The 26,247-nt window shown below is 33.7% G+C and overlaps 3 protein-coding genes across 7 annotated transcripts; 2 read left to right on the forward strand and 1 right to left on the reverse strand.

The window, feature by feature from the left end:
* Nucleotides 1-366: 366 nt before the first annotated feature.
* On the forward strand, nt 367-9,709 carry LOC143426872 (uncharacterized). Of its 5 annotated transcripts, XM_076900573.1 has the most exons (13): nt 1,347-1,421; nt 1,597-1,664; nt 2,017-2,119; nt 4,554-4,645; nt 6,324-6,433; nt 6,559-6,681; nt 6,754-6,906; nt 6,985-7,163; nt 7,256-7,558; nt 7,625-7,815; nt 7,896-8,084; nt 8,603-8,659; nt 9,015-9,709. In XM_076900573.1, exons 1-13 carry the CDS (start codon nt 1,391-1,393, stop codon nt 9,246-9,248), a joined length of 1,833 nt encoding a protein of 610 aa, XP_076756688.1. In that variant the 5' UTR covers nt 1,347-1,390; the 3' UTR covers nt 9,249-9,709. The 5 variants fall into 5 exon arrangements, with proteins under 5 accessions (XP_076756691.1, XP_076756694.1, XP_076756688.1 ...); XM_076900576.1 differs by lacking the exons at nt 1,347-1,421; nt 1,597-1,664 and adding an exon at nt 367-689; XM_076900579.1 differs by lacking the exons at nt 1,347-1,421; nt 1,597-1,664 and adding an exon at nt 494-516.
* Nucleotides 9,710-9,858: 149 nt separating this feature from the next.
* Nucleotides 9,859-15,470, forward strand: LOC143427356 (sodium-independent sulfate anion transporter). Its single transcript, XM_076901414.1, has 12 exons — nt 9,859-10,516; nt 10,777-10,972; nt 11,333-11,553; nt 11,641-11,827; nt 11,931-12,095; nt 12,812-12,973; nt 13,239-13,379; nt 13,535-13,680; nt 13,757-13,930; nt 14,028-14,184; nt 14,279-14,484; nt 15,114-15,470. The coding sequence occupies exons 1-11, from the start codon at nt 10,286-10,288 to the stop codon at nt 14,461-14,463; spliced, it is 1,965 nt and encodes a 654-aa protein (XP_076757529.1). The 5' UTR covers nt 9,859-10,285; the 3' UTR covers nt 14,464-14,484; nt 15,114-15,470.
* Nucleotides 14,705-25,796, reverse strand: LOC143427354 (serine/threonine-protein kinase ATR). Its single transcript, XM_076901410.1, has 39 exons — nt 25,673-25,796; nt 25,390-25,595; nt 25,134-25,304; nt 24,916-25,073; nt 24,683-24,832; nt 24,419-24,620; nt 24,200-24,342; nt 23,524-24,092; nt 23,270-23,434; nt 22,698-23,189; nt 22,441-22,618; nt 22,119-22,364; nt 21,926-22,042; nt 21,723-21,845; nt 21,404-21,651; nt 21,118-21,339; nt 20,797-20,968; nt 20,605-20,731; nt 20,417-20,541; nt 20,121-20,281; nt 19,879-20,039; nt 19,606-19,799; nt 19,458-19,542; nt 19,239-19,384; nt 19,058-19,174; nt 18,616-18,980; nt 18,271-18,531; nt 17,974-18,199; nt 17,701-17,885; nt 17,337-17,536; nt 17,096-17,268; nt 16,896-17,039; nt 16,680-16,837; nt 16,377-16,608; nt 16,021-16,159; nt 15,671-15,785; nt 15,445-15,598; nt 15,065-15,301; nt 14,705-14,980 (listed from the first exon to the last, which is right to left on the reverse strand). The coding sequence occupies exons 1-39, from the start codon at nt 25,714-25,716 to the stop codon at nt 14,798-14,800; spliced, it is 7,494 nt and encodes a 2,497-aa protein (XP_076757525.1). The 5' UTR covers nt 25,717-25,796; the 3' UTR covers nt 14,705-14,797.
* Between the last annotated feature and the right edge of the window lie 451 nt (nt 25,797-26,247).

Genomic DNA, 26,247 nt, shown 5'->3' on the forward strand with positions numbered 1-26,247 from the left:
GTATAAATTATGCTTCCATATTACGTTAACAACAAAACATTGCTATTCGTATCAACTGCTTTTATATTAATAAAATTGTTTGTTCGCAGATACTTAATTGTATCATCTGAAAATGGTTCGCATTTTAAAGAAATTCTGTATTAACTTTTTTCAAGTAACGCGGACATGATTTGTGAAAATAATGATACTAGAAACAAATGCATTTGTAATTGTACTGAATTAATTTGATGTCAAAAATGTACAGATTGCTACGCAAGGGAAATACGGTATAGACATTTCTGCATTCTGACTATATAATCATTTAAAATCTGCGACGTTTCGAATATGAACGTGTTGTGTTTTTAGTTGCTGCGTCGATAGGCGGGCGCTGCCATCGCGCGGTGACCCTCTTACCTCTTTACCGTTTCTTCCTGGCAAAAACGACTACCGCGCCGTGTCTCTACATTGGTCCCTAACTCCGGCGAAGATTTCAGCGTGATCAGTTGCATTTGCAAGGCAGTAGCCGTCAAGCAAGAGGTGTACATCTCATATATGCTGTATCATCGTCCAATCTCGGTTAACATTCGATCGTTTTTACCTGGAGCTACTTCACTTTATTCTTTTAACTAGTCATCTGTCTATCGTCTCTGTTTGCGTATCCTGATAATCAATCCACCTGTTAATAGATTGTTGTCAATGAAAAGAAGAAGGTAGGTATGAAAACTCTCAATCGATCTTTTTCTCTGTTTACTACGTTTGTAATTCAACTCTGTCCTGTTATAACTTTCAGTTTTTTTCTTCATGCGATGTGTACTTTTTCAGGCAATCTGTCTGGAATAATTGCAATTTTTAAATAGTATAAATAGAATACATGTTTTCAGATGACACGAAACGTTTGACAGTATTTTGGCACATGAAAATATCGTGGGGGTATCGCATTCGTAAAAACCGCGTAACCAACGCATTCGTATCATCTCGTATTTTTGGTTCGTTGTATGTACTCGTTAAACAATTGTTAATCAAATGTGTATAATTATGCGATCAAATGTATGATATTATATTTTTACCAATAATATCATTTTTTTTTTAATTCTTTATGGTTGTCGGAATGGTAATGTTTAAACAATTTTAATTGCTTAACAAAAGTAGCCATGTACGAGTCATATCATTGTTCATATCTTATATCAGTTGATCTTCGTTATATTGTAAAAAGTAATAAGATCAGCTATTATATTTTTTGTCGGTAGAGTAGGTGTGTATTGATCTCGCGCATACTCTGCGCTCCATCTGATGCGCGATGAGAAAAGTGTCAGCTATAATATATACAAGTCAAGAGATTGTCGTATGCGATACACAACAGTTAAATCTCGATCTACAACACGTTCGTAGCGGTGAGTTGTCGTTGTAGTGGATGACTCGTCATTGTGTAAAAGATTGTCATTGTATGAAACATCGCAATCGATCGATCCATCGATCAATTCTACGTTCGAGCGTATTGTGTATCGCGTATTGCGATATTTTCCTTTCAGACGACCTTTAAGCATTAATTTATTCGTTTATTTTTGTATTTTCGTGGCGCATTTTATATTTTCATTCGAGTTAAACGAACGAGTTCAGTTGTGCAGGGCGACCAGTGTATTTGCGTCCTCTACACTCGTTACATCCATCAGAGCGGACATAAAGAGGTTTGTCGGACCGTGCGCGAAATGGATTTAAATAATATTCATAATTTAAGGATTTATAAAACCCATTTATAGTAACGGTTTTTATTTCGCTTGTGAAACAAGCTGACAGATCGATTTAAATTAGACAGTTTTTTGATTGGTCGGTGATCTTAAGACAACCAATTAAAATGATACATTCGACTTTCATTTGCTCGACTTAATAGCGCATTCTCGGTCTTATAAAACGTTTTCGCGGGAATTGCGAGCCAATCGATTAATCTGTTAGTTGCTATTGTCCGATTAGTTTATGTTCTCCACTTATTTAGGAACATTTTAACTGTGTTATTTAATTGTTTAAATTTATTTGTTACAGTTAGACAAGATGGAAAACGCGGAAGATGTGAAGACAACCGTAGAGCTGTACATTTATGACCTTACAAAGGGCATAGCCTCTATGATGTCTAGATTCGTCATAGGTAAATTAATATATCATTATAGATTAATATATCATTATCAGCTTCGTTCGTTTCACCTAAATCTTATTGTGCGTTATTTAAAGACTTATTTCCGCGCCCTCTTCTATAATAGCATGAACATACGAAGTAAACAGCAACAATCTGATATTTTTAAATCGTGAATAACGAAAATGACAAACATAAAATTTACTGTTCTATCTGTTTCAAATATTCCTGAATCGTCATTGAATAACGAGATACTAATAATAGATAACTATTGATGTTTTCGTTAAATAAGTTATAAACGAATACGCTACTTAAAAGGACTAACAACTAACAATCATCGAGTGTTATATATGTTTGCAGAATCAAGAGAATTCAGACAATCGCATAAATGAGTCGAATCGTAGGGCGATGGTAACTTGGCACAGATATGTTTGTCATTGGGTCCAGTTCTGTGTAATTTTAATTTATTCTAAATTTAGTTTAATAAGCAAAATGTTGGTACATTTGCAGATAACATTTCGTTGGTTTCCAAATTTTTATACGCTCGATTCTGTGTCAATATTTTTAATAAAAATGGCAAGATGTTATAATTAGAATGGTAGGAATTATTAGGTCACATCACATAAGCGTTTCGTGCGTTTCTGTGGTTTCAAAAAAAAAAAAATAACCTGCAATGTACTATCTATTTCGTCTTTTCATCCACAATTTATTCTTGATTTTTACTTCAATTTGTTAACACCTATGTAAATAATTTATGCAAAATATTTTTTTCTAAAAGCGCTCGATATTAAATTCAAGAAATGAGTTTATAAAGTTTATTAAGGATTGGACTGGAGGATACGATGAATGAGACATGATTCCTCGACGAAACTCTTGAATTTTCTGTAATGTTGTATGTACAACATGGTGCATCGTGCATAGTCTTGGCCAATCTGCTGTCTGGCGACCAAATATGGGGCCTCTTCTGCCCCAATGTCAACGGCATCCGTTCCAGTTGTCGGCAATAGAGAGTTTCTTGGTTATTATTTGATTAAAGTTTAACAATTCGATATGGATGATATCAAATACATAGTAAGATTAAACAATAAGTTATTACAAATGACTTGCATCGATTAAAATGTGTGAAATGGGAAATTGCAGCTATCTACAGAAAGTGAGATAGACGGCGAGAATAGCCCGCAGTGTTCGCAGAAAATTTGAATGCGTACTACTTGGCACAATACGGAAGTAACAGGGGAAGAAAGCATTCAATTTGTACAAAATTCCACAGAAACGTTGTAAAATACAACAGTAGGCACACGTGCCTTCTCGAGGCGTTTACGTCATGTATCCAAGGTTCGTTCGCCACTCACGATTAGTCGGCGAGCATGCAGATCTATTTTCAGAAGGCACTACTTGTAATTGTTCGCGAGCTTAGTATTTCGCACTAGATGCGATTCTCCGTACAAACAAATAAATAAGAGGTATGCACTTCTGTCCGCGCAAAGTATGCCTACTTAAAACGAATCATAAAAACGACGGGGATGGGGAAATTCAAAATAGAAATAAAAATTATTGCGATTATAAAACGGAAGCTGCGGAATGCGGAAGAATATTAAACAGTAATAAAAAAAGCTTAATAGCGTTTCATTTTAACAGCGTTGAAACGAGTAAAAAGATCAAACAGATAATTTTTCTTAGTTTATTTATGTAGATTTTTTAGACAAATTGAATGAAAATAAGAATTCGTTAAATGTATTTTAATAACTGTATAGTTGTCGAGATTTAGTATCCATGAAATGTTGCATAATCTTTGAGAGTGGTGAATTGTCGTGCCGGATAGCTGTAGCAGCTATTTCTCGCGGTTATTTCACCACGCGACTCTCCCAGAAACGCGTTGCAATAAGAAAATCGCGGATGTGCTTAGCTATTCCCGCGGTGAGAAACTAGGTCGAAGGAGACCCGAGCCGACGATTACGAGACTGAATCGTCATCCGTGCAAGCTGAAATTGTACTTTACCGATTACACAGCCAACGAATAGGCAGGACAAAAACTTTGCACGATATTAGGAATTTGTTTCAGGTACTTATTAGCCCTGAAACAAAACTATTTAAATAAGTACCTTTTTGTTTATTATGAGACAGGTTTTCCAAAACTATACTAGAGTTGACGAACATGTAATAATCATTTAAAGAATTTTCAATATTATGATATAATTTATACATCAAGATGTGTTATATGAACATATATCATAAGAAATTAAAGATTAGTATACATTTCAGGAAATGTATAATTTTTTGAGGAGGATATTACCAATATCTGTTTACTTATTGTATTAGTTTAAAACAAATATCGGTAGTTTCTCAGATTGTCTTGAATAAATGTGTAAGGTAACATTCATTCATTCGTGAAGTAAAGTAATGTGCATGTAAAAGATTAATGCTAATAGGAAACTTGATTTATGTGTAGGTCGGCACGTAGAAGGAATATGGCATACGGCTATCGTCGCGTATGGAAGGGAATATTTCTTTGGGACACTTGGAATTCAAAATACTCGACCGGTAAGTATTTTGAAATAATATATAGTTGCAGACATTGTTATACAGGAAGCGAAAGAAGAGCTACCAGCAAAATCTAACTTCGAATGTGTTGATAAACGTGTACGAATGACGAGTTTCGAAGTAAATAACACGATCAGAACGTAAATAAAAAAAATTGCTCTTGGTGAAGTGTTAAGTTGCTGCGAAATGCATCTCCGACGTCCAAATGGTAACCGATCGGGGCACGCGCTAGTCGTAGTGGCGAGTCATTCTGGCCATACGATACGCTAGACACGGAGTGGGTACTAAATTTGGTCCGGTTGAATCTAAAAATAATTTCCGTTTTACTTCTTTCTTTTTCGCTCTTCTCTCTTTTCTCATGGCTCTGTCCATCCTATGGTCCATCGTCTAAAATTCTACGAGGGCGAGAACTATCGGTAAGTCTCTCCTCGCGATTACTAATATCGATCCATTACCTCTTTTTCGTGTTGTAAGAAAGTACGGTATACCGATACCACTTTGCGGAAGGCTCGAGTTTTGGGAATTTAAATTTAGCAAAGGATCGAGGTGCGTTTGAAATCACGAGATCAAATCAAGCATTGTGTTGCACAAAAGCGTAAGTTTTCTTGTATACATAATTGGAACCTTTATCGAAGTTCCCCGGTCTTTAATCACATTTGTTTTGATTCACGTTTTTCTCACAGTTCGCTCGCGCATGTTGCTTGTTCGCATCATTCTTCGTATCTTTTTGCTGGCCAGCGAACAGAACGGTTTCTTGACCGTCATTAACATCGACGCAACCGATACTGGGGTAGACGATCAGCTGGCAGGTGTTGTTTGATGTGTGTAAGGACGACGTCATCGAAAAAGCAAGCCGAAACTGGCGTCGACGAAGAGCGTGCGCGCTGCCATGCGAACTCGAATATCGTTTATCTTGAGTTACGCTTGCCGGCTGCGTGGCGTCGAACCTCAGGGTACTGCGACGCCAGTCCGTATTCGAGTGGTTCCTTGACGAGAAAGGAGGAACGGCTCACCGCGCTCGTCCATTTCCTCGCTTCTTCATCTCCCGTTTCAATCATTCTGTCGAACACAACGACGCGACGTTTGTTATTATTTCTTTAAAGTAGGTGCAAATGGTGTTTCATGTATTTCCAAAGAAAAGAAACTCGAGTGTTGTTGTTTCCAGTGATTGTTCGTTTTATTATAAATTCCGGTAGCTTGCTACCATCAATTTTTTTTTTTTAGCATACAATTGTGTTCTAAAATTAAAATTATTTTAATCGACTTTAATAATCATAGGTTATTTGTTAACGCTTAATAGTTGTATCGATACTTTTCGACATTATCGAGCTATTCTAATTGTTACGATATCTGCAAGAGAAATCGCTTCTTCTTCGTTTTCTTCTTTACAACGTTTACGAACCTTTCTCTTTTCTTATTCTCTTTTCTTTGATATATTCTTTCTGCGTTTCATCGTCGAACGTAATACCAATGCACTTGCCGTAGACGGTTATTTTAAGCGTTTCTTACAGGGAAGCGCAAGTTTGTCGTGCTTCTAAAATTACAAGCGCGTTAATATTAGAGGGGGTGGAAGTAGACACCCACCGTTGAACCAGGTGTCGCAAAATTGACATTGACGCGTTTTTGAATGTCCGCTTTCTTTTCAAATCGCACACAAATGAATTGATTTCTATTTCAGGGCAGCACAGTATTAGGGCAGCCGCTCAAGGTGGAAAAACTCGGCGAGACTTACCTGCCTTACTCCGTCTTCTTCGAATATATAAACGGGCTGGGAACGTCTACGTTCGCGTGAGTTATTCTTCAAATGCTCTTTCGACCAGTTTGATTGTTTTTCACTACTCTCTCTCTCCCTCTCTCTCTTCATTCTGAATTCAATCAAATTTTATTTTGTTATCTTAATTTTTTAATTACAGCCCAGGCACGTATAACCTTTTCAAGCATAACTGCAACTGTTTCTCAGAAGAAGTTAGCAATTTCCTAGTGGGAAAGGGTATACCCAAATATATTCTCGATCTACCCGAAGAAATACTTCAGGCGTGAGTATATAAAAGATTTTGTTTGTAAATTTCGAGGTTTCTTTTTATTGTCTGAGTTTATTTATCGTTTAGACCAATTGGAGAAGATATTAGGGGGTTGATAGAAGGTTTGTCCAGTACCGCGAGTGAGGCATTTATCGATGGTCAAACATTCCTTGGAGCACGAAATCCCAGAGAGGTTTCGCCAGAATTCGAGCTTTTAAATGAGGCTATCGAAGAAGCAAGGTAGTGCACCATCCCTCTGTCCAGTTCTATATGAATTCGTCTTCTTTTATCATTCTTATAGCGTAAACGTTTTTGTAGATTGCACTCGATCGCGTTAGAAGAAAGGAGAAACGAGATAAACGAGAAACTCGCGAAGAAAGACAGAAAGAAAAAAAAGAAGAAGAAGGAGAAAAAGCAGAAAGGAAGTAGAGATAGTGGCGCGAGCGATACCAACAGTACCGGGCCTAGTAATTGTACACAGATGGCGGAAAGCGAAAGTAGATTGATTTAACAAAATAGGATGCAAGTCCATTCTGTCCGTTCATCCATTTATTCGTTTTATCGATCTATTGTTTGGATATAAATTTAGGTGCAGTAAGCGTGAGCGAAATGCAGGCTTCGAACGGCGAGAGTTCAGAGTTGTTACCATCAGATAGTGTTATGCAAATGGAGGAAGAGGAGAGGAAGGAACAGGAAGAAAAGAAACGCCATCGGGATCCTCCTATAGTGTTTAAGGATTTAATAGACGTGAAAGAAGAGTATCAGGCATTAACCAAATTATTGGAGGGGAAGTTGAACGATGAGGAACGAGTGTGCATGGATGAACTTCGACAGTACGTTTTAGAAAATGAGGGTTCTTGGGCACTTGGCGATAATTTCTTAAATTTTGTAGGTGAGTCGAAAAATAATGATATATTTCGTTAATAAGGTATTTATTAGAAAATGTCGATGTATCTAGGACGTATTTTGTACGATAAATCTTTGGCAAGCGATGCAAGGGTGAAATTATTGAATATACTTTCTGTTGCTGCGTTAAAGGACGACGTGATTCTTTTACTGCATCAGGATAGAAGGGAGCATATAATTATGAATTATGCTTTCGATATTGATCGTCATCCTCAAGAGGAACAGCTTCCTCTTGCACAATTTGTAAGCAAAATAGAACCGAGCGTGTATCAATTAATTTATTAAATTTTAACAGTTTTTTAATTTTCAATTATATATTATAGTTGGCAAACATGTTCGAAAATCTTAGTAGTTCAGAATGGCTGTTGTACATATCGGAATGGCAACATCAAACCCAAAATATCAGTAACATAAGGGTGACGACCAAAGTCGCGGTGCATTCGTTGCTTTCAAACTCGGTCGACTTGCAAATTCGTGGTGCCGCTATTATTCACAACCTTGCCTGCAAGGAGGTAAAAACTGTGGTCTGTATCCTTCCTCTCCGATTAACAATTTCCTATTTCTTTTGCATCTGTTTCAACTCGTGCAGTAATTGTGTTATGCATTTTGTTCTAATACATAACAGGAGAAAAAGATCTTCCTGCCCCTAATTCTTAGACTAAATGTGTGTATTATTAGCAATGTCGCTTAATAAATGCTTCCATTATTAATTTAATTTTAAATAGTATAACAACCGAAGGTGACGCTTTAACTATTATCGCGAATAGAAGTGCTGCCTTTATTAATAAATCACCTGTACTTATAAAACTGAAACGAGGTTTTTAACCGTGTATCAAATTTGGTAACTGATTCACAAACGAGCAACGAAACGTTTCTAAAAACAATTTGTTATTATAAATAGCGATGATTCAGGAAATATATAAATACGCCACTCGTTACTCGTTTGTATCTCCATATATGTATACGATACTGCGATGATGCAGTTGAAGTTAATGGATACCTATCGAGAGACCGGATACTATTTTTTCAGAAAATGAACAAAAGCAAAAATCTGCGGCGACTTTTACCAAAAGGCAGCATTTCTAAGGTACTTGTCTGAACACGTATACATACACATATGATTTAACCGTACATTACGGTAAGTCATCCACCACAATTTATAAATGCACTTTCATGAGTATGATACGATTTGTCTAGATCTGCACACACATCACCGTCATTAGAATCATCCTCGTCGCCATCGATTTAATTTTACATTATGCACCAAATAATTAGAAACAGAGAGATAATTCAGTTTGGACATTTATTTGTTCCTGTGCTTTTCAAAGAGTGAAGACATGCATTTTTCTTAGTGTTCATTGTCTTTGTCAGGTGTTTTGCAGATTTGTGATTAAACAACCACGACCTTATCCTAATTGTCTTTCGTTTTTTGAAATACGTAGGTGTTCGATGATGTCGCCGTAGAGTTGACAATGGCATTATTGCAATATTTCAATGGCAGTCCCGCTGAGGAGCAATTATTTGCCTGCATGAAGTCACTGGCTCGTTTCACGCAAATCAGCGGCCAAGATGTACCACAGCTTATACAGATGATTGGGCCAGAACCGAACAAGTTCCGTGGAATGTCCGACAGGATTGACGAACAAATCGATGAAGTCAACACAAAATTACGTTAATGTAATGGATTGTGACAAAATTTGATTAACGAGAGGAATCTTGAAATTCCAAAACGTAATACGTTTGGAGCGATCAATTGATTAATTGAATTTTATAATTGAATTTTTTCATAGAAATTTTATCGATATTATCTACATATAGTTTTAATATTATTATAATTATTATTAATTATTGTTGTCATGTTGTTATTATTATAATTGTAATTATATTGCTATTATTGTTTTAGCAACATTTCCTGTACTCGCCCTCGAGTAATGGGATAATATTTTATTTATTACTAAAACTATACGAATTTTCAACAGTATCAAATTGGTGCGATTCAGCGTTAGAACGATGTTATTGGAATGACGCGCCTGATTCAAATATGTCACTATCTCTTAAGCTGATGCGGTTACATAAAAATTGTTCATATATTTTACGATTTCGAAAGATAAATACAATATTGAGGTTGAATTTTTTATTTTATGTTACTACTTTAAATGATCTCAGTCTTATTTTCAGCCTTTCGAGTAGTTCATTTTATCCAGTGTCCACAAACATAATGCTTAAGGCGATAAACTATAACAATTAACTGTTTAGCAACTTCTTTGGTCTACTACCGTATACCGTACACGTCTCTTTGCTATTAAGCAATAATCACGAACGCTTTCGTCCTTAGTGATTTTTATCAACGTATCAACAAATAATCAAACGTAAAACAAGGACAGAATTTATAGTCATAGTACGAAATGACCCAGCTCTCTTTCTATTGGCGCCACGTGTTTATTTTAAGATTTAATGAAAGGTACATTAAATGATAACAATTTAGTAGCGGTAAAAATTTGCTGATAGGGGGATAGAGCAGCATTTACATTTGTGTGAATACAGTATCACTACCCGTACGATAAGTGCGCAGTACGGTTCATTCAAGTTGACTGCTTCTCCTTTCGCTCTTAACTTGACTTTTGTGCCGTTGTAAAGCATCAGAACATCAGAATTAATAATTACCTATTTCGTTGGTGCAGAGTAAAGTTTGTACATTTGGGTCTTCGAGAAAATGTCTGTGATCGCGAGGACGGAGTCTGTTTCGTTGGATGAACGCGCGGCGTCTAAAGAAGAAAATAGTAAATGGAACTGTTCGATCTCTAAATACGTAACGATACTAAATTGGTTGCCGAAGTACTCTCGCTTGGACGTTCTTTCGGATTTCGTAGCTGGATTTTCACTAGGTTTAACTCTGATTCCGCAAAGTATCGCATACGCTGCTCTCGCAGGTTTAACAGCACAGGTATGATAGGTCCTCTTTCACTTTTGGTAATAATAACAGTTTAGTAATTACGTTTTTCACAACGTTTATTTGGTGTTCATTTGTTACTTTCTTTGAGACGCGTGTCCTTAATGAAAACGTTTAAATCAGCTTTGAAAAACGTTATTGGTATATAAAGATTCACTTTTCACGATTACTCTTCCAATCTTTCTATTCCTGGAAAAATTGAAAGTGGTTTTTAATCATTGTATATTAAATTGAAGATATTCCATTCTTTGCAGTATGGCCTCTATTCGTGTTTAATGGGCAACTTTGTTTACATCTTTTTTGGAACAATTAAAGAAGTTTCAATCGGCCCCTCATCTTTAATGTCACTTCTAACATTGGAATATACTAGAAATATGCCAGTGGACTTCATCGTGCTTTTCTGTTTCCTCTCTGGATGCGTAGAATTGCTGATGGGCATGTTACGTTTAGGCTTGTATCAACAATACTCATTTTTTAATCATATTAACTCTATCTATTTTGACCGTATCAAAATACTATCACACGTGTACAATCAGTGGAACGCTCTGTCACTGTCATAAAGAACAAAAATCTCTTGACAGCTTCTTAACAGTACGAATACCATACAGCTTTAGATATACTTCAAGCTTAGCTTACACGTTACGTTTGTCAAATGTTTAGCCATTCCAATGACATTACACGGATTTAAAGTTGCTTCTTTCCTGAGCGCTCCATTTTATTAGCACGCGAATATATTTAATTATCGTAATAATTTCTACACAAATTATAATTAATGTATATTTATTTTAAATCATAACATTTTTTATGTAGGCTTCTTAGTAGATTTTATATCGATGCCCGTTACATCAGGTTTCACTTCGGCCACTTCGATTATTATAATTGTATCGCAATTACAAGGGCTGTTGGGATTGAAATTTAAAGCGCATAATATCGTAGACAATGTGCTGAAAATATTTAAAAACATAAATCATGTACACTCAGCGGATTTTATTCTCGGGCTATGCAGTATAGCGTTCCTTTTATTCTTTAGAGTAAGTTTCGTTAAAATAATCGTTTTCTAGCAATGAGAATAAAATAATAACTTTTAATTTAGTATGTAATTGAACATTTCAACTCAGCAATTAAAAGATATGGACTGTTCTTTCGGCAAAGATAGCGGCCAAACGGCGAAAAACGTTAGAAGATTGTATCTCAAGAAGTTTCTGTGGTTCCTCTCCATCTGTCGAAATGCTTTAGTGATCTTGATTGCTTCCACGATAGCGTTTTATTCTGAAAAAAATGGATCGTCGTTGTTTACCCTCTCAGGTTTGCACCTTCTCGGATTCTTCTCCTATTGTTTTCAATTTTTATTCACGAATCTATTACAAAAAGGTATTCATTATTTTTTACTTTCCTCCGTAACTTAAAGGAAAGATCGAAGCTGGACTTCCTCAATTCTCCGTACCTCCATTTTCTTCTCAAGTTGGAAATCAAACTTACACATTTTTGGACATGTGCACTCACTATGGGTCTGGAATTATCGTAGTGCCTCTTGTAGCAGTATTGGCAAACGTAGCTATTGCCAAAGCATTTGGTAAGAATCTTAAATATTATAAACTTGAAGACTTATATGAAAAAATTGTAATTAGATGTCTGTAGAAGAGTATTTCAGAATATTCAATATTATTTTTACTTGAGCGTGTTCAGCTTTTCATTATTTAAGTACACATTACGATTTGTTTGACCAAACGGAGGTTTTTTAGTAGGATTAATAAGATTTAGCGGATTGAAAGAGATTTGTTTTAATCATGATATCAATTTCTGCTCAGAGATAACAGGTATTTATTTGTTGAAGTTAAATATATTTTTGAAAGCTACTGTGTAAAAGATTTATGATGTGCAATGCTAATAAGAAACTACCAATTTGTTAGCATTTATATAGTTTTCAGTAATTTAACTTTTTTCGAACAAACTATTGTTTGATAAACACTATCTCAAACTAACGAAGGTATCACTTGCAGCTGGCATATCTTGATTGAACACGAACTAATAGAGAAATCGGTGACAACTTTATTTTACAAAATAATAACATGGTGTTGCAAATTATATTTTTGATCGTTTGTTACTGGAGCTCCTCCAAATTCGTATTACGTCTTTGGACGCGTTAGCAGCGAAGTATTAGAAAGATTCTCGCTCCGCAATAGTGAAATTGCGAAATTCTGAATTCACGTGTTTTGAACACGTATCTACGATTTCTTAATTTTTACGTATCAATGAAATAAACAGTGACAGGAGTCTGTATATTTTTAGCGTGCGGCAGCGGAGTAAACGCGACGCAAGAAATGTTAACACTCGGTTTGTGCAATATAATTGGAAGTTTTGTTTCCTCGATGCCAACTGCGGGAGCGTTCACCAGAAGCGCTGTGGTTTCCGCCAGCGGTGTACGAACGCCCATGGCAGGAATATATGTCGGTAATATTTTTATTCGTAAAGCTACGAGGTCAATATTTAAGAGATTTAACTTTCCAATTCTCTATTTACTAGATAAATATAACGATGCTACTTCTATGTACTTCTCTTTAGCCGTTCTGAATTTAATCTGTTCTATTTTGTAAATATTGGAATTTTCATTGGGATTATACATATAGAACTGATTAAACGACCGTTCGCGTGATCGAAATCTTACGTCGTATTTGATTATTTATAGGGCCAATGTTTATAACTAATAATGTTGCAGGAACTATGACGTTGCTGGCGTTGAGCTTTTTAACACCATATTTTTATTATATACCACGTTCCACGCTTGCTGCAGTGTTGATTAGCGCGGTGATATTTATCATTGATTTGAAAATAATAAAGCTACTGTGGAAAGGTTGCAGTGAGTATCATAATTTTGACCTTTGGCAATTATACACATTTAACAAACTTTATAAGCGCAAAAATGCAATTACTATGTTTTGTAAAAAAAAGTTGTAACATGAAATTACAAATAGAAGTTATATTTTCAGTAATTCCTTTTACTTTATGTTGCAGAAAGTGATGCAGTTGCGGCAATGGTGACATTTTTAGTTAGTATCATGTTTGGTGTTGAATTAGGACTCTTAATTGGTGCTCTATTTAGCTTAATCTTCTTTGTCCGCCCCTCTGCTAGGCCACAGATAGAAGTGATTCAATGCAAGGTAAAATTATATTGCCATATGTGCTTATAGTATTTGTACGCTTTATCTTGTGAACTTCAATTAACGAGCTTTCTAGACACAACTTGGGAATAAATATATGATATTAAAACCAGATAATGGGCTCCTTTATCCTGCGGCAAATTACTTTTGCAATGAAATAATAGAAATAACTCGCAAATACGACGAAGATAATGTACCATTTGTTGTTGATTGCGAGAGAGTACGAAATATGGATTACACTGCAATAAAGGTGAAGAAATATAATAATAAATTGAACACTTTCTGAATATAATAAATTTATTATTCGTTATAATAAATAGATAATAATCTACATTTCTTAATTACAGGGTATTGAATTAATATCGATAAATATCAATATCGAGAAGAAGAAGTTATGGTTTATGAACGTTAGTTCAGAAACGTTTAATAGTATTACGAATTTAGCAAATCACAAGCATTTTAATTTTATTGACGATAAGGACGACGTATCTTCAATTTTTGACGGTATACGTTACTATGAATATTTCAACTACTTCGTTTTCTGTTTAAAAATTTATTACACATCATGGAAGTAATGTTTGTTTTACACATTTTACAGATGGTCTTTTGATAAGCAACGTAGGAGAAAGGAAAGAACAACTTTTAGAAAATATAACATTTACATGTGTTAATGACAATAAAAATGATTCAGGAACGTTGCCAAAATTTATCACAAAGTCTAAAGATAATACTGAAGAAATTGCATTAATGTCGGCGTCGTCGCAAGAAACTAAACAAAAATGAGAAACATTGTTCTCATAATTGGTTATTTATCAATTTACTTAAATATTTCGCAATGATTGACTTCGATCGCGAAGTGTGTATTGAATACAGAAATCTGTATCATCTGTGGAGAGCTTTAACCCGTTCGAGTATTATAGGTCTGGTTAAGCAAAATTTGGGTCTTGGGGAACTGGAGTAGTATACATAATCGAGGACATACTCAACTTCAACTATATCTACTTCTCTCACTCGGAATATACATCTTAAAATCTTAAAATTTAACAATTAGTTTCCATTGTATAAAATTGATTATGATATTTAAAAAAATTTCAGATAATTCACAAATATAACATTTTTATATATACGCGCTCCATCCGTAGTACATCTGGCAAAGATTATCTACACTTGTTGCTTCCATAATCAAATGATTGGTTTGACCCTCAACACTTAGATTTAATGCAATGTTCACTAATTTTTTTCCGTGATACCGTATTAAACCTTTGAGTCGTTGCTCTATATTTTTTATATGTTCTACAGCCTAAAATATTTAAATATATTATCTAACAGGTCTGTGAGGACAACACCCCCCTCTTATAAGCCCTTCAATCATATAAGAACTTACTTTCTCATTTGTCTTTTCACCACTTTCTCCAATATTATTTTTATTCCAGCTTACAAGTGGATCATACACGAATGGTGTTAATATGCTTAATAACGTACTACTTTGTTGTCGAAGAACTCTCATAGTTATTTCACAAGCACGTCGAAAAGGTCCTTCAATTTTTAATGGTCCCATTGCATCTACCATGTTATGTGTTAAACGAAATGGCACACGTTCAGCCCATTCAAATAATTCTCCCTAATAAGCGAAATTTTATATTACGAAAAATATTCCTCGTGTGCACAGTATATTTGGTAGTATTTTGTTGTACTGGATACAACAATAGTAAAATAATAAAGATTATTTTGACTGTATTATTAAAACATAGACTTTTTACGTACTCTATTAAATAAGCAATTAAAATCTACGTGCACACAGTCTCCACATTTGGAGTCAAATAATATATTCTCTCCATGACGATCTCCAAGACCGAGAATATACCCCACCATTGACATTACTGCCGTAGTTCTGATATAGGCAGTACGTGCTTCATACCTATTTTATCAAATACGGATTTTATATATATCTTTGTTGTTTAATAATAATGCTTTTAAAGAGGAAACTTACCACCCATACGGATCAGGAAATGTAAGACGGAACCAATCAACGAGTACTGATGGATGTCGTGGAAGAAGGTGTTCCAGAAACATTTTTCTCTTCTTCTCCAGTGGATCTTTCAATGCTAAACTTTCAATACATTAGTAAGACCCTTATAGGTGTAATAGTCCGGAAGGGGGAGGAAGTTAGAGAAGCATGAGAGAGAAATAAAAAGAAATGGAAGTCTTCTTGGTGCGTATGAAATAATATGTGCAGATGAGTGGGTGCTGGGTTGAACAGAGGGTGGAAGATGGACTACTACTAGTAAGATCCTTATAATTATCTAAAATTTTGTTTCACAATATGATATTTGTACTTACAACATAGTAAGCTTTTAAGTTCTCTAGTGGAAATTGCAATACCCCTCTCTGCATATAAACTTAATATAATAGATCTAAAACCAACTAAATTTGGCACCCATTCTATTAAACCGCATTCTTCATTAAGAGGTACAACACTCTGCAATACAAACAATTAGCGCTATAAGACATAATGTATATTTAACGCTTAAGTGGTCAATCACGTATGTTTATATAAGATAATTCTCTCCCCACAGATCTCAGTGTTGTATAACACATGGTGATAGTCCTTGATATCGTTTCAATGTTATTCGAACGGATACAGCGAGAGAATCACTCTATACAGTCTTATTCAAAGAATTGGTACGAATACTTACATATGTCCGAATATATAATCTTCTTTGTCGCGATTCTGGATCATTTTGAAGATATTTGTTTACGATAGCATTGAATTCCATTAATCTAAAGTCCTTCCGTAAGTCATCTTTCGGTTTACACATGAAAAGATATTTTTTACCATCCGATCCTTTTAACGTGATACGCCGTGGTCTTTGAAGAGATGGCATGATGACTACATTGTCCTCTATTCCCGATATATGAACCCAGTTACTAACGAATGAAAAAAATATACACGTGTATATTCTTTGTACAAATAATTTAACGAACAATTTTATACGTACGATGAAAATACATTATGATGTTCCACTGGCATGCCCTTAGAGGGTAGGTGAAGTTGTCTAAATTTGGTTGTTGGTATCATTATGGGACTAAATTCCTTATTTGAAAGTAGACGGGGTAGATTCCGGGACAAGAAATTGACTGTAGTATTCGTAACGCCCTGTTATAAAATTATAAATGTATAAAATATTACACAGAAAAATAGTACTTGAACCTACATCTGGAATCGCTTTGTTAGATAATTCAATTAGCCGCTCCCACAATTTATGAAAGTCTGTAATCAGTTTTGTCATATCTGCTGTTTTAAGTTTAGCATGACTGAGAATTTCTTGGCAACGTCTCTGGCGAGCGGAATAGGAAGACTACAAATAATTTTTTATCAGTATCATCCTTAATCTATAAGAATTAAGGAACTTACATTGATAACTGAAGCCATCATCCATAAACTATGTTGTGGATAAGCGTGGATTAACTTTACTAATATAGTACGGATAGTCTTTTGCACTTCAGTAGAAGGATGACAGATTCTAGACACAAGTTGACTGAACGCAGTTAGCCACGTGAATATTGGTAGTCTTTCTTGATACACTTCTACAACACAATGAAAGGATTGAATATCATTCCGGATTAGAATTAGGTTTTAATTTTCCAACTCTTACCCATAATTTTGGTCATTTTTAGTAATGCATCTTGTCGAAACTTGTCTTGCTCTTGATTTATAAAATTACTATTACGCGATGTTGCACGAGAAGCAAAATCCAACCAAATAGTCAACATTCTTGGCATAGATTGATGAATATATTTGCAACCATACTGTAGGGACTTGCCATAATAATTCATAGTATGTATTTGCAAATCTCTAAATATATAAGATATTTATAAATTTGTACTGTTATAAATAAGTGTCAAAAAGCATTAAGGAAGAATGTAAGAGAAGGTTTAATCTATTATTTTCTATATCAAATATGATATGAAGCAGAAATGTTTCATATTAAAATTACATATTACTCGAGTTTTGCTTACCTGCCTCTTGTGTCTTTTTCTTCATCAGTCATTCTATCTATAACGGACTCGTAGTACTGAGCACAGAATAACAAGCTTTTTTCCCATTCTCTCCATACTTCAATAGCTTCTTTGTAATTTATAATGTTGGCATCAGTATCTACATTGACGGTTTCATCATTATATTTTGCATATAAAAGTTTTGCCTATAATAATAATAATTACAGTAATAATGATAATAATAATGATGATGGTGATAATATAATAATAGGCAATCTTCATCTGCAAACGAACTTTTGCACATTGTTTTCTTTCTTCTAAACGTTCTCCTGATGGTAAGCTTTTGTAGAGTGAAGCAGGCTGGAAACAATTAGAGAAACATCGTTTCAACGTTATAAAAGCGTCTTCCTGGCAACCCTTCTGCCAATATAATTGAGCTTGTTCTATATAAAGTTGTTGCAGTGGACAAGAATCGCTAGCTGATAAAATGTACATGTATGCTTGCTGGTGTAATCCACACCTGAAAAACAATCGTAATCTAACTGATAAAGCAGGATAATTAATATTTCCAAATAATGGCATATACTTTACTTTCTTGCGATCTTAGCACTTTTAAGCCAAATCTTGCCGATTTCTTCTTTGAGCAAAGAATTTTCCCTGTTTTCAACTTCTTTCTGTAACTGTAGAGCCAAATCTAATGTAGCTCTACGCATACTCAACACAAATTCTACTCCACGTGAAGCTCGAACGAGCTGACCACGTTTTTCCCATTCTTCAAATATCATTGGTAGTTGTCCTATATCAGTTAGCATGGTAGCTACTGCTTTATCAAATTCATTTAATATATGTAGTCTATTTATTAATAATAAGATAAAATAATTATTATTTTTTAACATCGCAGTTTAATACCGAATTTCAAGTTGATATTAATCTTACTTCATAATGTATGTATAACTTTGTTGATAAGCACCAGGTCGCGAAGCATCCTCCAATAGTGACACTAAATTCTTTTTTAACGATGATAAGTCTGGCTTAACACCTTTCATAAGATCTTCAAGTAATACGTGCTTAATATTTTTTTGGGAGGTGTCATCAAGCCTAGTAAAATGAGCAAGTCTCCAAAATGGCTCATGCTCGATCATTAATGGTTCTAATTCTGGTCTGCTACATAAAACACCTTCAGTAATATGTTTCGCGATAAAAGGTTGATCGAGACCAAGGTAACATTGTATCATTCCTTGCAAATACGTATGTTTCAAGGCTTTCTTCTGTGCTAACTTCTCATAACAAGTAGCTGCATCCTATATGTTTCACAAGCATATGAAATACATAATTTATCGTCAACTATTATTTGTCAATGAAAGAAATCTTATTATACCTGGAGCTGCCCGTTAACTTCATGAGCTAGAACTAATTGTTGAATTGTGGGATTGTGATCTTGTGTAGCTAATATGCCAGATATACCATCTGGTTCGTCGATTTGTGCATATATTTTCTATGAGAATAATATATAATAAATGATCTACTTTTCTTTTTAACATTATGCTTCCAAAACTTACAGCAAGTAATCCACCCTCTAATGCTTCTGACAATCCTTTGTTGGAGGAAGACATGTGTTGTTCTAAATACATCAGTGCACGATGATATTCCCGTGATTGATAACACCCTTCTGCCACTACCAATGCATTTAATGTTTCACAAAAATCTAAATCAACAGAAAGACGACTGTCAATAATCGTAAATGTAATTCATCTGTAATTTAAATCTAAATAACTCACCCTTTAGAGCTTTATATTTATGATCACGAACTAATCGTTGTTCCCAAAGCCATCTTTGCAAATGATCTAACACTGAAAATATAATCTATTCGAAAGAATTATAAACAAGTTATTATTGTTTAGGGAATATTGTTCTTAGTTAACATACTTGAGCGCAACGCGTACGTCTTGTTTCTTCAGAAATTCTGGTATCATCTGCTTTTACGCTATATCTATGTCTAAGTGGTCTATGACGTGATAATTCAGAATCAAGTGTAGGCTTTTTTCTGACATCAATAATTGTTAATATTTCCTCTCGTATTTTCGTACGTTCTTCCTCAGTACCATTTGTTATAATGTATGCTAACGAATCAACGGTACATAAATCTAAAGCTTAAGGAATTGACTTACTTAACTGTACAATATTAATATAAATACTTACTCACAACATGAGGTAAACAGAATGTTAATATTTTTATATCACGTTTAAGTGCTAATTTACTAGCACGTAGTACGCTATTAAGTGTTTCGTCGTGAATATTCATAAACATGCTGCAAAGCCAATTATAAGCCCAATTTTCTACAGAAGAACCAGCTTCGGAACTATAAAAACATAGTGATATAATAATACGATCTTATTAATCTACTATTTCTTTATACCAGAGCAGATTATTAAATTATTACCCATAAATAGGATGCGAAAATGTTTTATTGTTGTTGATAGTTGCAATCTTATAATGTGAAGTTAAAAAGGGAGTAATGATTTGCTTCATAATTACAGGAAAACTATTCCATAGTTCTTTGTTTTTGCCTTGGGGTGAAATATCATAAGCTTTTAAAATTTCCTGAAATTATATACTATATACTTTTAAATGTATAACTTTTAAATGATAAAAAAGTCTAAGCATGCTACTATCATTAAGTTAGTAGATAAATCCATGAACCATCTTTCAATATCCAAAACATAGTATAACACATACTTGAATAGCAAGTGAGAAACAGTCCATACTCTGGCTACTTTTTTGCATTTGAAATGCTCGTGCATATTCAAAAAGTAAAGCACAAGCAAATTTTTCATTCATGTCAGAGATAAATTGACTATCATCTAAAATAGAGAAAACATTAATATAAAAAAAAAAACACAGGAAATAATAAATGTATAGTATACCTCTGGAAATAATTCTACGAGGAAGCAGGCTTGGTTCAATAGCACCTAACTCTCCTAAACATTCACCATATAACAAACGAATAGATTCATCTTTATGCTGGCATCCAATTAATAATGCATGTAACAACTAAAAAATTATACATTAATATTGCGTTAACAAAACGTATTTTTTAAATTAAAAAATAACCGTACATCAACGATCAATGGATGAATATTTGTTTCACTTAGAATCATTTTATTCAATTGGCTACGATTTTCTGCTAGAAATTTTTGTAAATATATTAGAGCCTTAATTCTTACTTCATCCGTTTCATGAGAAATTCGTTTAAGCCATAACATTAAATTTGCTTCAAAACCATTAGGCCTGTAATTAACACAGACTTAAGTGTCATGCATGTAATTTAATATCTATAGTAAAAATATATTTAAATAGGGTACTTCAAAACATCTAGGCACACTTTCAGAAATCAATTCAATACAAAAAAATAAAAGAAAAATAAGTTTCATATATACCTCATTTGCAAAACGCGTGCTTTAATTATGTTTGAAATCTCACTGGAGACTTCCTCGTCCTCCACAAAAAATAATTCTGCAATATGTTCTGGACTTTCTTCATTGCATTTCATAATTAAAAACTTCAACATAGCTACTATTTTCTCTTGGTACATACTTAATAATGGTATTAATGAAACATATATAGTTGGCAATAATGGACCCAGTTCTGTGATAGCTATACTGAAATATTAAAGCACAACTTCAATGTTACTTATTTGTATATCTTATGATTTTTGTTACATACTTCTGAATAAATGCATTCCATGCGTCACATATAAGAGGGCCGAATCCTGGTCTCTTGAATCCTAATGAAGTTCGTAATGTCGCCAAGATTTTATATCTCAAAGGCGTCAAATACTGTGCACCCATACATCGCATTAGTGTTGCTAACGATGCGAGTGCGGATTGCTGGGTGTGCTCATCTGATTTTAATCCAAGTTTTATGTCAAAGTTAACTAATATCCCATGTAAACGTAAATTTAAATATGATGCCTGTAATTAATATGTACATTTAATTGAAACTTTCTTCCTCAAAGAAAGTAACAAAAACTGCATGCACCTACAATTCCTTTCTGCGTAATGTGATTTTTCTCTGCATTGCTGTCATAATCAGATATAATTTTTAATAATCCAATTGTTTTCTCAGGAGACTCGTAAAAATATAACATCAACTCTTCAAATATACCCTATTGATCATATTTATCGAAAAATGATTAAAATCTGTGTTAATAATACAATAGAAGTATTTGAGTCTTTTTTGTATTACCATAAATGATTGTCTTATTAAAAGCTGCAAATTCGTCTGAGTTATTCTTGAAACTAAAGTTATACATTTCGTAGCGGTTGTAAGCTGCATATTTAGGAATGCGTAACTGCAAATATACTTTTAAAAAAAGTCATTTGAATTATACCAACATATCAAATAATATTAAATCATCTTTCTTAGTTCATATACATACGGGAAAATATTCTTTTAACATTTGCTTTTCATCCATACTAATCAACTCAGCTATATCATGCAAAAGAGTTATTGCATTTGGTATATCGATGATGAAAGAAAGTAAGAAGCAAACTGCGTAATGTCCATCTCTGCGCAACAATTGACGCGATCCTTCGTATCCAATACACTTTGCAACATGGTGTATGGATGTTGCCATATTATATGAATAATGTACGAAATTGTGAACTGCACATTGTATTATGAGCTAAAACGAAAAGAAGATATTATTTAGAAATATAACATCACACAATACATTTTAATAATAGCACAAATTTGTATACCTTAAGGAAACTTTTCTTGTATCGTACATATAAAACTTTTGAAGAAACTTTTAAAAATTTTGCAACATCATGATATGCACTGGTTGCAAACGCTACTGCTGCTGGAGATGACGTTGCGTGTAATATTGAAATCAAAAATATATTCAAAATTCGTCTCTCAATTATGTGCAATGGAATACTAAATGTAAAGAATAGAATTAGGTATTTACACGTATAATGCGATATATAATAAAAACACGTGTAAACATTTATTATACCATGCACAATTCCTTGCGGTAACAAGTAAAGTATCATGCAAAGCATGATTTGAATTTGTTAGTGCCCTCATAAGTGCACTTGCTATGGTATTAATAAACAATTTAACAAATTCGTCCAAAGAGGCAGAAACAGAGACATCGCCATCGGTGAACGGTTCGGATTTGCGTGCGATATTTATTTTATTAAGCAATACTCCCTTTATCGCTGCAGCAACGTTGGAACGAATTATTGGATTTTCATCTTCAATATAAGGGAACCATAGCTTTGCTATGTCAATGTTATTAAATGACATGATGTGATTCGAAAATGAATGAATATTTTCAGAGACACGCAAACGTACTGAAACAAAGTTTGAAGATAATAGACTAAAATATGAACTAAGAATGTGATCGTATTCTTCCGAGATATAAACATTAGAATTTACAACGCTTTCAGAAACTGCATCATTGCAACGTTTGCACTGTATTCTCAACCTTTTATTGTCTGATTCTCTGTAAATGAAAACACTTCATCACTGTTTATAACTGCTTCAATTATAAGTACTAAAGTGAACGAAGTGATAAAGAATTACCTTACGAAATTCGCATATCCTGACAAATGGCAGCTTATATTACTCAATGCGATTACAAGCATTTCATGAACTTTCTGCTCTTTTGAACGCAATGCAGGTTCAAGTACATACTTTGAAATATCATCTAATTTGATTCCTTCATTCTTTAAAGTCAGTACACTATTCCTATAAAGTTTTTATGTGGTTTAATGTATGTATGCATATACGTGTGTAGACACTACTTATTTATAGATTTATGAATGGAAATTACTTACAGTATAGCACCTACTGCTAGGTCTGTTTGATGGTTCATTATACATACATTTAATATTTTCAAAATCTCTATTCCATTACCACATTCACATAAAACTTCAAGACATTTTATCAATGAGACTGTGTCAAGGGACTTAATAATTTCTTTTGCATGATAATTCATTACATCAGCAGGAATTTCAACTTGTTGTATAAATGGTAAAGTTAATATCTTCTGAATTAAATCTTTATTTGATTCACTATGAGCCATGATATGTACTAAACTTTCAAAAATTATATGCTTTTGCTGACATTGTCCAGAATTTAGATTTTGCAGTAACATTTTCATAATGTAATTTAATTCATCCGTATATACATGTGTTTGCAGCTGTAATTCTTTCAACCAAAATTGTAAAATTCGTGAGGCTTTTAAGATGTGCATGGATGTCTCAAATCTCTCCATTTTTGATGCAGTTACTAATTCTTTCTTTATTAGATTCCGTGAATCGCATAAATTATTGTGTACCATGTTTGTGCTAGCTGTGTATTTGATATCAACAAGAGCACAATGAACAAAAATAGTAATAAAATCCTGGTGACAATAAATTAGTATGTAAGATTAATTGTTACATATTTAACTATGAAAACTATTATTAAAAATGTACATAAATATAAGACTATATAATGTTTATTACGAACCGGACAGTATTCAAAATATGAAATAAATTTCTTTGTTTCAGAGGATGTATAAATTCTTGGTTCCCTGATGAAATGCTGCAGAATTTTATTACATGCTGTTTCTTTTGTTAATTTGACAGCACTGAGATTATTAGTATCATTACCTAAATATAAATTTTTAATTTATAACTATATTGGTATAGATAATAAAACGTATATATTTAAGCACGAATAACTTACATTTTATTTCAGTAATTGTGAAATCAATGACCTGAAAGCATAATTCGATGCTGTTTGGAGACACTGATGGTAATGATTGTATAAATTGCACAAGTGTCCATAAAAAACGACTCAATTGATTTTCTGATATCTCATACAGATTTATCCAGGTAGGAAGCATTTTAACAATCTCAATAGCATAGAGTATTAGACTTTCAAGTTTCTTAAAATATTAAATTTAAAGTTAGTAACATATACATACAATAGTATATGTAACATATTTACCTGTTTTCTATCTAATGAAAATTTCATTAATTTCGTGCAAAGATCTAGCGCAATAAGTTTGATATTGGGAACAGATACAATTATTACTTGTAATATTGTTTCATACAATAATTCCTGATTCCAAACAGAGACTCCAGTCTTTGTTATAATCTAAGAAGGAGAATACAGTGATTGTGTGTCTGATATCAGTATATAATATATCCTGACAAGAACTAAGCACACATATTCATTACCTTAAGTATAGATGTTTGTATCAATGGTATATCAGAATATTTGACATTAACAGGAGATGCTTGAAGATCCAGATTCTCTATAATATTCCTTTCTGTATTAAACTTAGCCAATATAATTTTATCTCCCTCTTCAGAGGTTTTGTAAAACTCTGATATTTCTAAAATTTAGAGGATCATGAAACATAACAAAAGTGCCATCTATTATTTTGAATATATACCTCTGAGAATGTTCATATATTCATTACTAATGATTTCAAACATAGAGATATGATGCCGTGATAATATTCTAAGCATACAGGCTTGTATCTCAATACTGTCATTTAGAATTTCATCGCTCAAAGGCTCTCCAACTATATAAAACATAGCACCGAATAGCCAAGTAGTAAATGCTGTAATCAAAATATGACTTAAAGTTATGATATTCTAGGTACCATAATTTAATTGTATTTATTATTATGTTCATCCATGACGTACCAGTGTATTGACATCGTAATGTTTCATTTTCCATGCCATTACTGAAAGGTGGAACTAACACAGTGGTCAAAGTGGTCGAACCTTTAAGTATAGACTCCAAAAGGGAACTGAGCATCTGTTTAGCCGTTGCATTTTTTAAGTCAGAAAATATTGCGATTATAGGACTGTTTATGAATTTCCATACTGTGTCTACCACCGTCACACCGCTGCAAAAATCATTGTTATCATTACTGTTGCAAAGTAGCAAATTTTATTCTTGAAAACTGGTATGCAAACAATATACCTGTTACTACTTTGAAGGATAATAGAACTATCATGTGATTCCATATTACATTAGCTTTTATTCATTGTATAAAACATACATTTATATAGTACACAAGCATAACAACAGATAGGTACTCAGATACATGCTGTTTGTTCAAACGCAAAATACGTTTAGAAGTTTGCTTCAAAGTGATGGACCACGTGATACCTTTAGTGTTGGTAGTACCACGGTACACTGCGGTAGTACCAACGTACAATTGTGTACACACCACATGAGTATATTTATGAAAGAGGTTAAAGTGCAGATGTTGTTAAAAAATAAGGATTTCAATGAACTATCTCTATGCATACAAGTGGCTGTTTATACTAATACAAATTTAATTTTAGTCATGAAGAACATATTCGTGTAAGAGTGAGGTTCACTTCAGATTGTATCATGAAATTTTTAATGAATTAGGGGATTTCCCTCCAAGAATCAACAGGTGAAAGTTTTTGGGGACCAAAAGAAAATAAAAATCCATGAGAATGTAAATGTAATTTGTACACCAGGAATTGTTGACTTTGTTGAATGTTATCTCACCTTACTGAATTTAA

This window comes from Xylocopa sonorina, chromosome 9, assembly GCF_050948175.1.
Source record: "Xylocopa sonorina isolate GNS202 chromosome 9, iyXylSono1_principal, whole genome shotgun sequence".
Classification (NCBI taxonomy): domain Eukaryota; kingdom Metazoa; phylum Arthropoda; class Insecta; order Hymenoptera; family Apidae; genus Xylocopa; species Xylocopa sonorina.